Consider the following 14,697-nt stretch of genomic DNA (forward strand, 5'->3'; position numbering starts at 1 on the left):
AGAAAGGTGCTATGGGTTTTGAAGCCGCTCCCTCTTGCTAATAAGTTTGGCCTGTTCTGTCCCCAGCCTCCCCCAAAAGCCTCTGCCAACCCCGACACCAACCCCAGAGACTCCTGCCAGCCAACCCCTGGCTTGGCTTTGGGAAGCTCACTCCTGGGGGTGGAGAAGTGCCCTGCCTTGCCTGGCCCCAATCGCCACCATCAAAAAGATCGGCAATGGTATTTGTAACAGTGGAAAACTGGAAACAACCAAAACACCAAACAGGAGGATATTAGGTAAATAGCACATTGGTAGGACAGAATAGGATGGAAGCTATTAAAGTAATGCTAAAACAAACAAAAAAAAACATGCAAAAGCTTTTAAGCTTAATTAGGTCCCATTTGTTTATTTTTCTTTTGTTTCTTTTGCCTTAGGAGACATCTAAAATAAATACTGCTACAATATATGTCAATGAGTGTTCTGCCTATGCTCTCTTCTAGGAGTTTCATGGTTTCAGGTCTTAGGTCTTTAATCCATGTCGAGTTTCTTTTTGTATATGGTGTTAGATGATGTTCTAATTTCTTTCTTTTGCATTTAGCTGTCCAGTATTCTGAGTACCACTTATTGAAGAGATTTTCTTTTATCCATTATATATTCTTGCCTCCTTTGTCAGAGATTAATTGACCATCAATGGGTGGGTTTATTTCTGGGCTCTCAATTCCATTGCATTGAGCTATGTGTCTGTTTTTGCACCAGCACCATGCTGTTTTGATTACTGTGTCTTTGTAGTATAGTCTGAAGTCAGGGAGTGTGATACATCCAGCTTTGTTCTTTTTTCCTCAAGATTGCTTTGTCAATTTGCAGTCTTTTGCAATTCCATAAAAATTTGGGGATTATTTATTCTAATTCTGTGGAAAATGTCATGGGTATTTTGATAAGGATGCATTAAATCTGTAGATTGTTTTGGGTAGTATGGACATTTTAATGGTTTTTTTCCAGTCTAAGAACATGGATACTTTTCCATTTCTATGGATCATCTTCAGTTTCCTTCACCAATGCTGACACCTGATTTCAGACTTTTGGCTTCCAGGAATAGATTTCTGTTGTTGTAAGCCACAGAGTTTATGGTCACTTGTTATGACAGGATTAGTAATTGAACATACAAAGTAATATGTATTCTTTGCAGAAAAGCAGGCAATTCAAAGGGGAAGAAAAGCTGTGATAATTCCACAGTTAAATAATTCTATAGTTAAGAGACAGACACTCATGTGGACGCACATACACACACACATATAGGGATTATTCTTAACATCTTTCTGTGATTTATTTATTTATTTATCTTTTCTAGAGCTGCTCCCACGGCATATGGAGGTTCCCAGGCTAGGGGTCGAATCGGAGCTGTAGCCGCCGGCCTATGCCAGAACCACAGCAAGGTGGGATCCGAGCCGAGTCTGCAACCTACACCACAGCTCATGGCAATGCCAGATCCTTAACCCACTGAGCAAGGCCAGGGGCCTAACCCGCAACCTCATGGTTCCTAGTCGGATTCATTAACCACTGTGCCACGACGGGAACTCCTTATTGTTTTTTATTGAAGTATAACTTATAGCATATTAGTTTCAGGTGTACAATATAATGATTTGATAGTATTATAGATTATACTCCATTTAAAGTTATTATAAAATAATGGCTATATTTCCCTGTGTTGTATGATATATCCTTGTTGCTCTTTTATTTTATACATAGTAGTTTGTATTTCTTAATCCCATACCCCTGTCTTGCTCCTCTCCACTTCCCTCTCCCCACTGGTTTGTGCTCTACATCTGTGAGTCTGTTTCTGTTTTGTTATGTATACTCATTTGTTTCATAGTTTAGATTCTGCCTATGAGTGATTACAGAGTATTTGTCTTTCTCTGTTTTGTGGGAGCTACGTTTGGGACCATTACACTTTATAATCAACAAAAATAAATTGCATGTTTTCCTTTCAGATACTCATTACGTTATGCATTGCTTTAACCCTGAGCCCTGCGCCTGACTCATGATGGACACAGAATAAATACTTGGGAAGGGACGAATAAACTGCCCAGAGTAGGTACTGTGTTCAGGATGAGAAATTATAGATGACTTTTACCTTTTTATTTTTTTCTTTGTAATTTTTTCTTACTATAATTTTCACATAACCATTAAAAGGCATTTATTTCCTTCTTTTTTTACCCATATGCAAATAATCATTCCTCTACAAACAAAGCTATCTACAGAAAGGAAACAGACTATAGGGAGTTCCCGTCATGGCTCAGGGGTAATGAACCCGACTAGTATCCATGAGAATATGAGTTTGAACCCTGGCCTTGCTCAGTAGGTTAAGGATCTGGTATTGCTGTGAACTGTGGTATAGGTCACAGGTGCCGCTCAGATCCTGCGTTGCTGTGCCTGTGACATAGGCCCGCAGCTGTAGCTCCAATTCAGCCCCTAGCCTGGGAACCTCCATATGCCACAAGTGTGACCCTAAAAAAAAGTCCAAGAAAAAAAAAAGAAATAAAAAAACAAACTCATTAACTTGGAGAACAGACTTGTGGTTGCCAAGGGGAGGGGGGGGACTGGAAGGACTGGGAGTTTGGGGTCAAAAGTAGATGTGAACTATTGCATTTGAAGTGGATAAACAATGAGATCCTGCCGTATAACACTGGGAACTATAGCTAATCTCTTGTGAGGGAACATGATGGAGGATAGTGTGAAAAAAGTGTGTATGCATATGTATAACTGGGTCACTTTGCTGTATAGCAGAAATTGACAGAACATTGTAAATCAACCATAATTTTAAAAGTTTTTTTAAACAGTTGTGCCTTTACATCTTCTGGCCCCATATTATAGTACAGAAGGGAGGTCGAGTTTTCTGGGCTTAGGATCCATCCTAAGAGGCTAAGGGACAAGCCCCCACCCCCTCAGTCCCCTCCTTCAGCAGTTTCTTTCCTGCAGCCACCCCAAGGCAACACATCAGTGGAGCCAGAGACTGATGTGTTAAGAAAGGCCCTCTGCTACCATTTTGCCCTTCTCCCTCCTGGCCCAGGGAACACGGGCAGGATCCACACCCAGAGACTGGGCACCTGAGCGTGGATTTCGTACCTGGTCTTCTCCCCGGGAATTCCTTCAGTTCTACACATCCCTTCATCCCATTTGAGCTACTAACATGGAACCTCTGCAAGGTCTGGCTCAGGAACAGCAAGAACAGCAAAGTGCCTATGCTCTGCCCCGCCCCAACCACACACACACACACACACACACACAGAAAACACTGCTAATAGATTGTGGCACTCTTACAGGCAGATCAGGATCCCTCTAAACACAACTCCTGAGACAGTCATGGTCCAACTTGTCATGTGAGATAAAAGCCAATTTTCATTCCTCACCTAGCGTATGTGGGAGAATATATCTTCATTATCAACAAACATTAATTGAGCTCCTGAAGTGCACAAAGACCTAGCGTTTAGGTGTAGATTCAGGAAAGCTACAAAGAAAGAGATTCAAGTCAATGCCAGAGAGTCTGTGCTGAAGGCCAAACCCGTGACAGGTCAACCTGTCAGAGGAGTTTCAATGTTGGTGGAGATGCCTGAGAGCTCAGAGAACGCTGCTGGAAGAAACCAGACTGCAGGGAATCACTGAAGGAAAACTAGGATCTAGAAACGTGGAAAAACATTGAGAAAAACATCCCAGCTTAAAGAAGAGTGTGATCCAGAGCACAGAGAAAGATAGGAAGACCTGAGATGCTTGGGCGGGCAATGGAGAGCAAGCCAACTTATCTAACGCCAAGGCCACTCAGGTGACATTTAGCTCAAATGTCACCTCCTTGGAGAGGCCTTCCCTGACCACTCCAGTGAAAACAGAGATGTGTTTTTCTTCATGACAGCTCTCCAGGACAGAGTCCCGCCTTGTTAGTCCTATGCTCCCAGCATCTGGAAGAAGGCCTGGAACATAGTAAGTGCTCAGGATATATTTACCAATAGATGAATGAACCAAGGGTTCCTGCGGGGGAACTTGCAGGCTTCAATACAGAGAAGTGTGTGGCTCAATTATTATTGCCATTGAATATAAAACTAAGGACTCTGGGGAGTTCCTGTCGTGGCTCAGCAGAAGTGAATCGGACTAGTATCCATTAGGACAGGGTTAAGGATCCATCGTTGCTGTGAGCTGTGTTGTAGGTCGCAGATGCGGCTCGGGTCTGGCGTTGTTGTGGCTGTGGTGTTGGCTGGCAGCTACAGCTCGGATTCGACCCCTAGCCTGGGAACCTCCATGTGCCTCGGGTATGGCCCTAAAAAGACCACAAACAAAGAAACAAACAAACGAAAAAACCCACTAAGGACTTTGGCCTATGGAAAAGCATTCCAAAGTGTTTCCCATCCAACTCCATCAAATATAGTAGGCCAAAAATAGGAATTCTCGAGTCAGTGCATTTTTGGATCACTGGGCTAGACAGAGGTTTCTATAGTTTGTTCTTTCACCTCTATCATATCATTGTGGATATTTCAATGTTCCTCAGGTATTACTCCATAGCACTCTTTCCTTTCTTTTCTTTTCTTTCTCTTGTTCTTTAAATGCGCCATACTACATTTAGTGTTTCCTTGAAGACAATTTGGAAAATGGAGCTGCAGAAGATTTAAAGGTGGGAGGTTTATACCTATGCAATGATATCACAGGAGGATTAATGTGCTAAGATGGATTAGAAGAGGAGAGAGACTCAAAACAGGGAGCCGTTTGGGGGTTATAGCAGGAATCACGCCCTCAATCTTATGCCACGAATATGATGTGCCTGACATGAGACAATGGGATAAAGCAGGAAACAAAACAAAGTCACCCCACGTGGATATATGGGACCATATGTTCTAGTTTGTTCAGGACAGTCCCAGGTTGTGTCACATGGTCATTAATTAATAATTATGTTTATTCTCATAATTGCCTTGATTTGGATAAAAAATTAAATGGTCACATAATTCACGGGGCTTACATTATGGAAGAGCCCGGGAGGCCTGCCCAAGTGGCACCTTTGTATAAATTAGATACAGAGTCCCCCTCTGGGCAGGCATAGCCCACAGGTGCACAGTTGGTCAAGCAGATACCTTCCTAGTGCAAACAAAATAAAGGCATCTTTGTGGGAAGATGCAGGCTCTTCCAGGACACTTGGAAGGCAGAACTCAGGCTGAATGTCTACCTCCTCTCCCTTACAGCATGCAGGGATCTGCAAGCTAGGTGTGGATTTGGGGACGATTTTATTTACTCATTTATTTATTTACTTATTTCTGATTTTATGATTTTCAGGGATGATTTTAAAAAGCACATGGTGACGCTCCCGTCATGGCTCAGGGGAAATGAACCCGCCTAGTATCCATGAGGACGCAGGTTTGATCCCTGACCTCACTCAGTGGGTTAAAAATCCAGCATTGCTGTGGCTGAGGTGTAGGCCAGCAGCTGCAACTCCAATTCGACCCAGGCCTGGGAACTTCTCTGTGCCGCAGGTAAGGGCCTATAAAGACAAAAAAAAAAAAAAAAAAAAAAAAAAGCACATGATAATACCTGACTCAGCCCTTTTGTACAGAGAGCAACCTGTACAACCACTAGTTGATGCCCTGAAGGTAATCAATAAGCAAATAAATATATAAGTAAATGCAATGTTAAGTGGCAGAAAGTACAATGGAGAAAACTAACTTTAAGTAAGAGGAGTGACAGAGAATGAGGACCAGCCATATCGCACACTCCAGCAGGCACCATTGGTGTCATCGTCCATGGAAATGGCTCCCCCTGGGGTTGAGCAACAGGGCCACCCTGACAGGAGGTGCTTTTTTTTTTTTTTTTTGCTTTTTAGGGCCGCATCCTCAGCATATGGAGGTTCCCAGGCCAGGGGTCTAATCCGAGCTGTAGCCTCCAGCCTACGCCACAGCCACAGCCACAGCAATGTGATATCTGAGCCACATCTTTGACCTACACCACAGCTCACAGCAACACCAGATCTTTTAACCCACTGAGCGAGACCAGGGGCAAACCCCGAGTCCTCATGGATACTAGTTGTGCCACACGGGAACTCCAGGAGGTGCTATTTTAGAAAGGGTAGTCCATTAAGCCTCTCGGAGGTGGTGGTAGATCATTTGAAGGTGCCTGAAAGGAAAGAGAGTTAGATGTGAGAAAACCATCACGGTGGAGGGTCGTCATCACGGCTTTGGGCAGGGGCTCTGGGGAACGAGTGTTAACAAGACTTCAGGTTTTTGTGCCTAAAGAACTAGGGAAGTGGGAGTTCCTGCGGTGGCTCAGCGGTTAACGAATGTGACTAGTATCCATTAGGACGCAGGTTCAATCCCTGGCCCTGTTCAGTGGGTTAAGGATCCGGAGTTGCCGTGAGCTGTGGTATAGCTCGAAGATGTGGCTCGGATCCGACGTTGCTGTGGCTGTGGTGTAGGCTGGCGGCTACAGCTCCGATTGAACCCCTAGCCTGGGAACCTCCATATACCCCGGGTGTGGGCCTGAAAAAAAAAAGAGAGGATTAGGGAAGTGATGGCACCGCTCAGTTCCGCCCTGTTTACTGAGCCTGCCCTGAGTGGGTGGTGCAGAGAACACCCCAGCAAAAGAGGCAGAGTCCCTTCTCTGGGGCTGTGACCCCGTCACCATCAGCATTTCCTAACCTGTCCGATGGAACACTAGCTGGGTGGTATGATGCCAATGGGTGTGACTAGAAAAAGCTGCTCATAGAAGTTCGGGAAATACTGGGTTAAGGGAAATGAAGGTGGTTTCTTTGCTAGATGACTTCTCAGAGAATTTTTTTGTATGAGTCACAAATAATTTTTTTATTAAAGTATACCTGATTTACAGTGTTGTGCCCATTTCTGCTGTACAGCAAAGTGACCCAGTTGTACATATAGATACATTGTTTTTTTCAGACTATCTCAAAGATTTTAACAGCCTAATGTGCTTTGTGAATCTGAAGCAGGGCATATAAGCAGCAGCCTAAATGAGCTGTCCAGTGACACTTTTCACGCATGTATTTTAGGAGACAAGGGTTCCCCTTGGGGGGGCAGCGACGGGGGGAGGCAGGGTACTGTGATGCAGACAAATGCCAAATGGCCAGAGTAGAAAGCAGAGTCAGCATGGGCTGTGGGGAAGCAGAGCTGGCAGAGCCAGGGAGCCCAAGGAGGGCTGAGGCTCCCCATGGCCCGCGGCTGCCATGGGGCAGACCTGCTGGCTGCCCCACAGGCCCGGCTTCACCCAAACTCCAGGGGCAGCCTCTGAGTCAGCACCCCACCCCACCCCCACCCCCCGGGGCCGAGTTTAGCCTCTGACTGACTGGCTAAAGCGGTTGTCTGACCTCCCTGGGCCTCCACTTACCCTTCCATAAAATGGGGAGACAGGCACCACCCTCCCTCTCCTGGGTGGCACGAGGCCCTGGTAATTACTATTTGGCAGGGTGCTGAGGCGCTGGCAAGCTCTGTCTGACACACTTCTCCCAGGCTCCTCCAGACGCAGTGCCTCGCCTCCCCACAGAATCCAGGCAGACCTCCGCGGCCTTGGGCGAGCGAGCAGGTGGCTCCCTTTCTTGTAGCTCCCACCCAAAGAGGAGTCTTGCCTCACCTCCGGCTCCCACCTGGGCACTGTGGAGGTTGGAGGGCCACCTGCCGGCTGCCATTCTGGGGCCCTGCTGCACCTGGGAGGCTGCTCGGGGCTGCGACACCCCGAGGGGGTGTCACCTGCCTGGAGGCAGCCATGCGGTGTCCTTCTGGCTGAGGAGGCGCCTGCCCCACCGGGGCCTTCTCTGGGCCGGGGGATGACCACGACGGAGGACCAGAGCCCAGCCCCGCCTGGTGGGACCAGCGAGCAGAGGTGGGTGCTGCGTGTCTGCGTGGGCAGGGAGAAGAAATAAGTGGGGGTGGTGGGGGGAGTGCAATGAAGGCATCCAGTGGGCAGAGCTGGCCTTGCCCCCACTCCTTCCACCAGGGAGGAAGAGGGGGTGCCAAGAAAACCTGGAGGTTCCTATACCCGCCCCATGGCCTGCAAGCCAGCCTCCATCACCACTCCTGAGGCGGAGGACAAGCCTCCTTAGAAAGCATGATGGCCTTTTGCAGCTACCTTCTCCCCTCCGGTCTACCTGTGAGATTCATGTTTACCCAGTTTCATCCAGATAGGGAATGCCTGGGGTGGCAGCAAAGCAGTACGTGGCACCCTTGAGGTGAGGCTGGTGTCCCTCGGAACAGCCCCGCAGGCGACTAAAGTAATGCCCAGCCTGAGTAAAAGGATGGAAAAAGTAAAAGGAGGAGTTAATGGACCTCCCTGTGTGGTTCTGAAATGCCAGTGCGCTCATCGCTCATCGGGAGAACGGGATCATGTTCATGGTCAGCTCTTTTAGTTGACAGGCACCAGAACACACGCCCGTGTATCGCGGGCTTTCTCCTGTGATCCAGTTATCCAATCTGACACACACCGTCCTTATGAGCACCGACACGCTTTCTGTGCAGCAGAAAAGCTGCCCCTTGGAGAGTGGGTGCTTGCTTTCCTCCTGGGCTAAATGCAGCTACTGTAACATGTGTCAGAGAGCTGAGTCCCAAGGGGAGGGCTGTCCACGTCTCTGGGCCCACAGCATTGAATGCCACTTTAGAATCGAAAGCTCTTTATTCCTGGCAAGGGGAGGGCTAGTCCCAGGGCAGGGACTAAGTTAGGGCATAACGTCAGGGGCCCATCTAGCTCAGTTTCTAGCCCCTGCCTTCTTTAAAAGCCATCACTGTCTTCGGCCCTAGCGTGTCACCAAGTGACTTGTCAATGTCAGAGGAGCCATGCCAGGAATCTTCGGCACGTCGTTAACCTCATTCCAACATGTAATTAGCCTAAAAAGCCTCCTGGCTGCCTCCATTCAGCGTTACATCATAAAGAATCAGATATTTGCAGGACACCGTGAAGTCTTTAAAGAGTTAATTATGGCTCATCGGAGCCTGTCCCCAAGAGCCCAAGATCCAGGAATGAAACTGTTTATTTTCAAGTGTCAGGCTTCAAGATGGCATTCACGGCCCATTCCTCTGTGGCATCTGAGGCTGCCATTGGTTTGAAAGGAGAGCCACCAGAGTGTATGGTGATGGGTGAAGGTGGTGCTTCGACGGGGGCTTCCTCCTACTTTGGGCTTGTGTATTTTCCAAGATAGCATCTGAACAGCGTCGGAGAGAAAAGAGAACCAAGGAGAAGTGGAATTCTCCTCGCCTTTCTACGTCCATGGGGCGAATCCAGCTAAAGCTATTTGTACTCTCTGAGCTGGAGAGACCAATGGTGTGTCCAGGGTTCAAAGGGAGTTCACCCCTAATCTGGGTGTTACAATCTGAACCAATGTAGCCATGCAGGCTCTGAGGACATTATTATCAGTCGAGTGTAATTATAGATAAAATAGTTTTATTAATCAGTTTCCTAAGGGGACGGTGTTTATCTGATGGCTGTGCAGGCATGGGGGGGATCTGTGCTGTGTGTGGTGGGTCTCTGGGGAGGACAGGGGGTCTGGGGGCAAGCATGGCTGGGAGTTGTGTCGGGGTGCTATGCAGGCTCTATGCACGAGGGACGGGAGTCCGAGTGGTAGAATTCTGCCTATTCTCTGCCGTACCTTGGATGCATCATAACTTTTTCCCAAAAAGGAGACCACTCTGTGTTCTATTTAGCTCATCTGTGGAGCTCCCAATCACAGATTCCACCTGCTGGTGCCCTCTTCAGCCGCTAATTGTCTGCCACATTTTCAAATCTTATATCCAGACTTATCTTGCCTTGTCTTAAACGTCCATCACCCTAAAGTAGTCTTTCAGTTGCAAGGGATCCTGAGCATAGCTCCTTCTCAATATCATTTGGCCTGGGTGGGGTCGATGAACTCCTAAAGGGGGCCTCCGTAATGTCTCTGGTTCTGATCTAAACTTGAATAGACATCGGTGGGCAGGTGGGTGTCAGGTAACACTCAAGGCTAGGTGCCCCCTCCAGTGAGGGCTGGAGCCACTGCCTAGGAATGGTGGACCAGGCACAGAGCCAGCCTGGGCATCTCTGTCCTTACCCCTGGGCTGCACCCAGCGTTAGATACTTGAACTGGCCTCTCTCGGCACAGCCACGTCTGCTGGCCGGTTGTGCAATTCACCGCTTGCTTTGGCTGGAACACTTGACCCCATTTGCTTATTTCCTCCCTCAGAAGGCCTTGTGCAAAATCTGTCATCTGCCTTATTGCAGAGGAGCCACCTGAACTCTGCTCTAAGTGACAGACACAGCCTGAGATGGATACAACCCCTAAATCAAAAAGACCCAGTGCCTGTTTCCCTCCCACAGAGGCAGGTGGCATCCATTCTTCCCAGGTACAGCAGAAAGGTGAACTTGCCAACGCCACTCAGAGGGTTTCTGCAGAAAGATGTCAAGTGGGCCAGCTGCGATCTCTATGGCCATGTGGCAGGCCTGTTGACCTCTCCATAAAGTGAGCTGTTGGGATCCTTGGAGCGTCTTTGTTCCGAGAAGGGCACAATGGAGAACAGGGGGAAACACTTGAAGAAATAAACATCTTCTAAAAGCATCGTCCCATTTAAGATAATTAAGGACTGTTGGCCAAATACGGTGGCATTCTCCTAACTCCCAAAGTTGCTACATTTTTGACGGACACCAGAAAAAAAGACTGAAAATGAACAAAAGGATGGATGACTAGCTCTTGGGTGTCAGAGGCACAAAAATGTATTTCAGTTAATCCAGTGAGTAGTTAATATTAGTCTCGGTTTTCTGATTAGGAAATTGAGGATTGGATAAATTTAATGGTGATGGTGGTGATGATGCAGTAGGAGGTAGGATAGTCATCATTTATCGCGTATTTAATAAATGCCAGGCATTGAGTGAAGTACTTCTTATTTTACATTATCTCACTTAGTCCTCATCAAAACTCTGAGGTGAGGTAACAATTTACTTACTCAGGCTGTTAGATGAGGAATCTGGCCCAGAAAGATAGATCGCACTGGCTACCAAGGGAAAGCATTAAGCTTTGAACCCACATCTATCAGATTCAAAACCCAGTGCTCTTTCTTGCACTTGTTCCTTGACTTCCTTCTCATCTGCGTTCGCTCTTAGCAATACCATGGTTGTCTTTTGGGATACTGTATCACTTGAAAATTTTCTGCCAAGATGCACATCTCATTGATTCTCTGGAATCAAGGGGGATAACTGTTGACTCAAAATGAAACTGAATTCCACCTCTCTGCTTTTGCACTGGAGAGGGATTAAAACATCATTTCATGAAAAGAGATGTGGGTGAGTCATGTCCAGGACCAAAGTTGACACCTTCAGCAGCTTTAATTCCAATAGCTTAGTGATAACTTCTCTGAATGCAGACCCTGGATAAATACCTTGGGGACTGACAAGTTCTAATGAGGCTCTGAGTTTGCAAGTTCGGGGCCCAGATAAGTCAGTGTCGATGTGAACCTCTTGGTGAGGTTGAACAGCTTCCCACATTTGAGGGTTCCCTGCCAGGAGTTGTAGGATTTCAGTTAGGATATGAGGCCCAACTCTGGAACACAGCGCTAACTCAGGGAAGTTCATCATTGCAATAGACTGAGATTTTGTAAAAAAGCACAATGCCTGAGTTCTTACATCATTCTGTGTTTACAACCAAAACTGTTTCTCTAAATAAGTCTCCAACAAAACCAAGCTCAGGAAATTTCAGTGTGCAAATCAAACCTTTGTACTTTTTTTTTTTTTTTTTGGACTTTTTAGGGCCACACCCACAGCATATAAAAGTTCCCAGGCTAGGGGTCGAATTGGAGCTACAGCTGCAGGCCTATATCACAGCCACAGCAACACCAGATCTGAGCCACATCTGCGACCTACACCACAGCTCACGGCAACGCCAGATCCTTAACCCACTGAGTGAGGCCAGGGATCGAACTTGCATCCTCCTGGATACTAGCCGGGTTCACTACCACTGAGCCAAGACAGGAACTCCAGACCTTTGTACTTTTTAACAGCCAATTTAATTGTGGAAGATAGTAGAAGATTACAGGGAAAGCAACCAAAGAAAAGAACATGAGTTCAGAAGGAGTGGAAGAAGGAAACCCAGCACCAACCTCTATAAGAAATAAGAGCGGGATCCTGGAAACACAGATGGGCCAAGAGTGAGAGAAAAATCCATTTTTGACCAAGTATCATTGCTGACCTGCACACATTTGCCCTGAAAGAGCAGACAAGATCTGAGACCTCCTCAAACTCACAGTCCTCCTCAACCAGAGACCTCTGCTAGTTCCTAGGGGGCCACCATTCAGAGCTGCAGGGTGTCCTTATGGTGTGTAAGATGCTCAGCCAACCTCCCAGCCCCGGGGGCTGTCCCGTACTCATCCTCCCCTCCCACACCCGCAGGCTTCCTCTTGTTTGAAAGAGGGCCTCCTTCTGTTCATCGCTGACATCACAGAGCACAGTGGGCCAGGCCTGAGCTTTGAATGGGGCAGCCCTCGGACTGAACCCTGGCTCTGCTGCTTGTTAGCTGTATGACCTTGGGCACACTGCTGATGCTCTTTGAGCCTCAGTTTCCCCTTCTGTAAAATGAGGATAATTACAGCCGCAACGCCTACAGTTGTTGAGCTTGGCACATAACAAGCAACCATTTTTAGCAAGTCATTCCAATTTTTCACGGCCCAGCTCAAATGCCACATCCCGCAGGAAGTTTGTCCTGACTCTTCCAGGCCTTTTTGGCCTCCCCAGCCCTGACAGTACAGCCCCTAACTCAAAATTTGGTGCGCACCTACATACTACCCCTAAAGAGTGCCTCCTGAATTCTCTGTTAGAGCGGCTATTACTTGAAGGCTACAACTAGGTCTCACTGTGTTTTTAATATTCCTGGAGATATTGGCCTACTCTACATTTTTAATTACTACATGTACCAAGGTCACGTTTTAACCTTTCTGAAATCAGGATAAGCTTTACAATCTATCTGCACATTTAACGTGCTATTTTCCCCCATGACAATTACCTAAATCACTGATGTCTATTATAATCAACAGCATCTGAAGAATGAGATTCGGTTATCATATGATAATGCTTGAATGTGGAATCTGAAAAAAAAAGATATAAATAAACTTATTTATAAAACAGAAAGAGGAGTTCCCGTCATGGCGCAGTGGTTAACGAATCCGACTAGGAACCATGAGGTTTCAGGTTAGGTCCCTGGCCTCGCTCAGTGGGTTAACGATCCGGCGTTGCTGTGAGCTGTGGTGTAGGCTGCAGACATGGCTCGGATCCCGTGTTGCTGTGGCTCTGGCGTAGGCCAGCGGCTATAGCTCCAATTTGACCCTTAGCCTGGGAACCTCCATATGCCAAGGGAGTGGCCCTAGAAAAGGCAAAAAGACAAAAACAAAAGAAAACAAAAAAAAACATAAAGAGACCCATAGATATAGGATGGTTACTAAAGGGGAAAGGGAGAGGGACAAATTAGGAGTTTGGGATTAACATGTACATACTTAACATGTATATGTAATAACCAACAAGGACCTATTGTATAGCACAGGAAACTATAGTCAATATTATTAATAACCTATAAGGGAAAAGAATCTGAAAAAGAATATATATGTACATATACATATATACACATAACTGAATCACTGTGCTATACACCTGAAACTAACACAACCTTGTCAATCAATTATACTTCAATTAAAAAAAAAAAAAAGTGGAATTCCCGTTGTGGTACAGTGGAAACAAATCTGTTATCCATGAGGATGCAGGTTCAATCCCTGGCCTCGCTCATTGGGTCGGGGATCTGGCATTGCTGTGAGCTGTGCTGTAGGTTGCAGACGCAGCTCAGATCCTGCGTTGCTGTGGCTGTGGCGTAAGCCAGCAGCTGTAGCTCCAACTCAACTTCTAGCCTGGAAACTTCCATATGCCTCCAGAGTGGCCCTAAAAAAAGCAAAAGAAGAAAAAAATAAAATTTTTTTTTTTTTGGTCTTTTTTGTTGTTGTTGCTATTTCTTGGGCCGCTCCCGCGGCATATGGAGGTTCCCAGCTAGGGTTGAATCGGAGCTGTAGCCACCAGCCTACGCCAGAGCCACAGCAACGCAGGATCCGAGCCGTGTCTGCAACCTACACCACAGCTCACGGCAACGCCGGATCGTTAACCCACTGAGCAAGGGCAGGGACCGAACCCGCAACCTCATGGTTCCTAGTCGGATTCGTTAACCACTGCGCCACGACGGGAACTCCAAAAATAAAAATTTTTTAAAAAAGAAAAGAAAATTTGGTTGACTGGTGAGGGTCGATTGACATGGATGCGTTACACATTTCCCTAGCAACCCTCCTCACCCTTCACCCGCCACCCTCCCAGCCACTCCTGGCCCTTGATCAAAGACACGCCTTTGGGTGACAACTGGCAGAAGTGAAGAGTTCATTGTAGAGACACCAAAGTCAGCATGGAGATACCTATTATGAAGCTACATGTAGGATCATTCCCACTAACAGACAAGGAAACTGAAGTTCAGATAAGTTTAGCTCACCTGTAGGAAGATTTAGTCTTTAATGATTGACTGATTAATTATCTACTGATAGCCTGTCATTAATATGGCTCCTGAATTAACCAAGCAAATGAGCCATAGCTGGAGGTACTGGTCCATTCAGTACTAGTCAATGGCAGCACCATCAGCTGCACCACTCTCCTCCAACAAACATCATGGCCAGGCCAAGGCGTCAACGTCTCACCTATTCTTCAAACTAT

The 14,697-nt window shown here is 46.8% G+C and overlaps 1 protein-coding gene and 1 long non-coding RNA gene across 2 annotated transcripts in view; one reads left to right on the top strand and one right to left on the bottom strand.

The window, feature by feature from the left end:
• Window positions 1-14,697, bottom strand: part of LOC106509379 — a 91,432-nt gene that overhangs the window by 47,424 nt on the left and 29,311 nt on the right. The gene's annotated exons all lie outside the window — the stretch shown is intronic.
• The window catches only part of ELF5 (E74 like ETS transcription factor 5), a 42,824-nt gene continuing 35,582 nt past the window's right edge, over window positions 7,456-14,697 (top strand). The window contains exon 1 of the mRNA XM_005660986.2: window positions 7,456-7,836. Within this exon, the coding sequence (XP_005661043.1) occupies window positions 7,781-7,836 (56 nt within the window). The 5' untranslated portion in view covers window positions 7,456-7,780. The remainder of the gene's footprint in view (window positions 7,837-14,697) is intronic.

This window comes from Sus scrofa, chromosome 2 (genome assembly GCF_000003025.6).
Source record: "Sus scrofa isolate TJ Tabasco breed Duroc chromosome 2, Sscrofa11.1, whole genome shotgun sequence".
In the NCBI taxonomy this organism is placed as follows: domain Eukaryota; kingdom Metazoa; phylum Chordata; class Mammalia; order Artiodactyla; family Suidae; genus Sus; species Sus scrofa.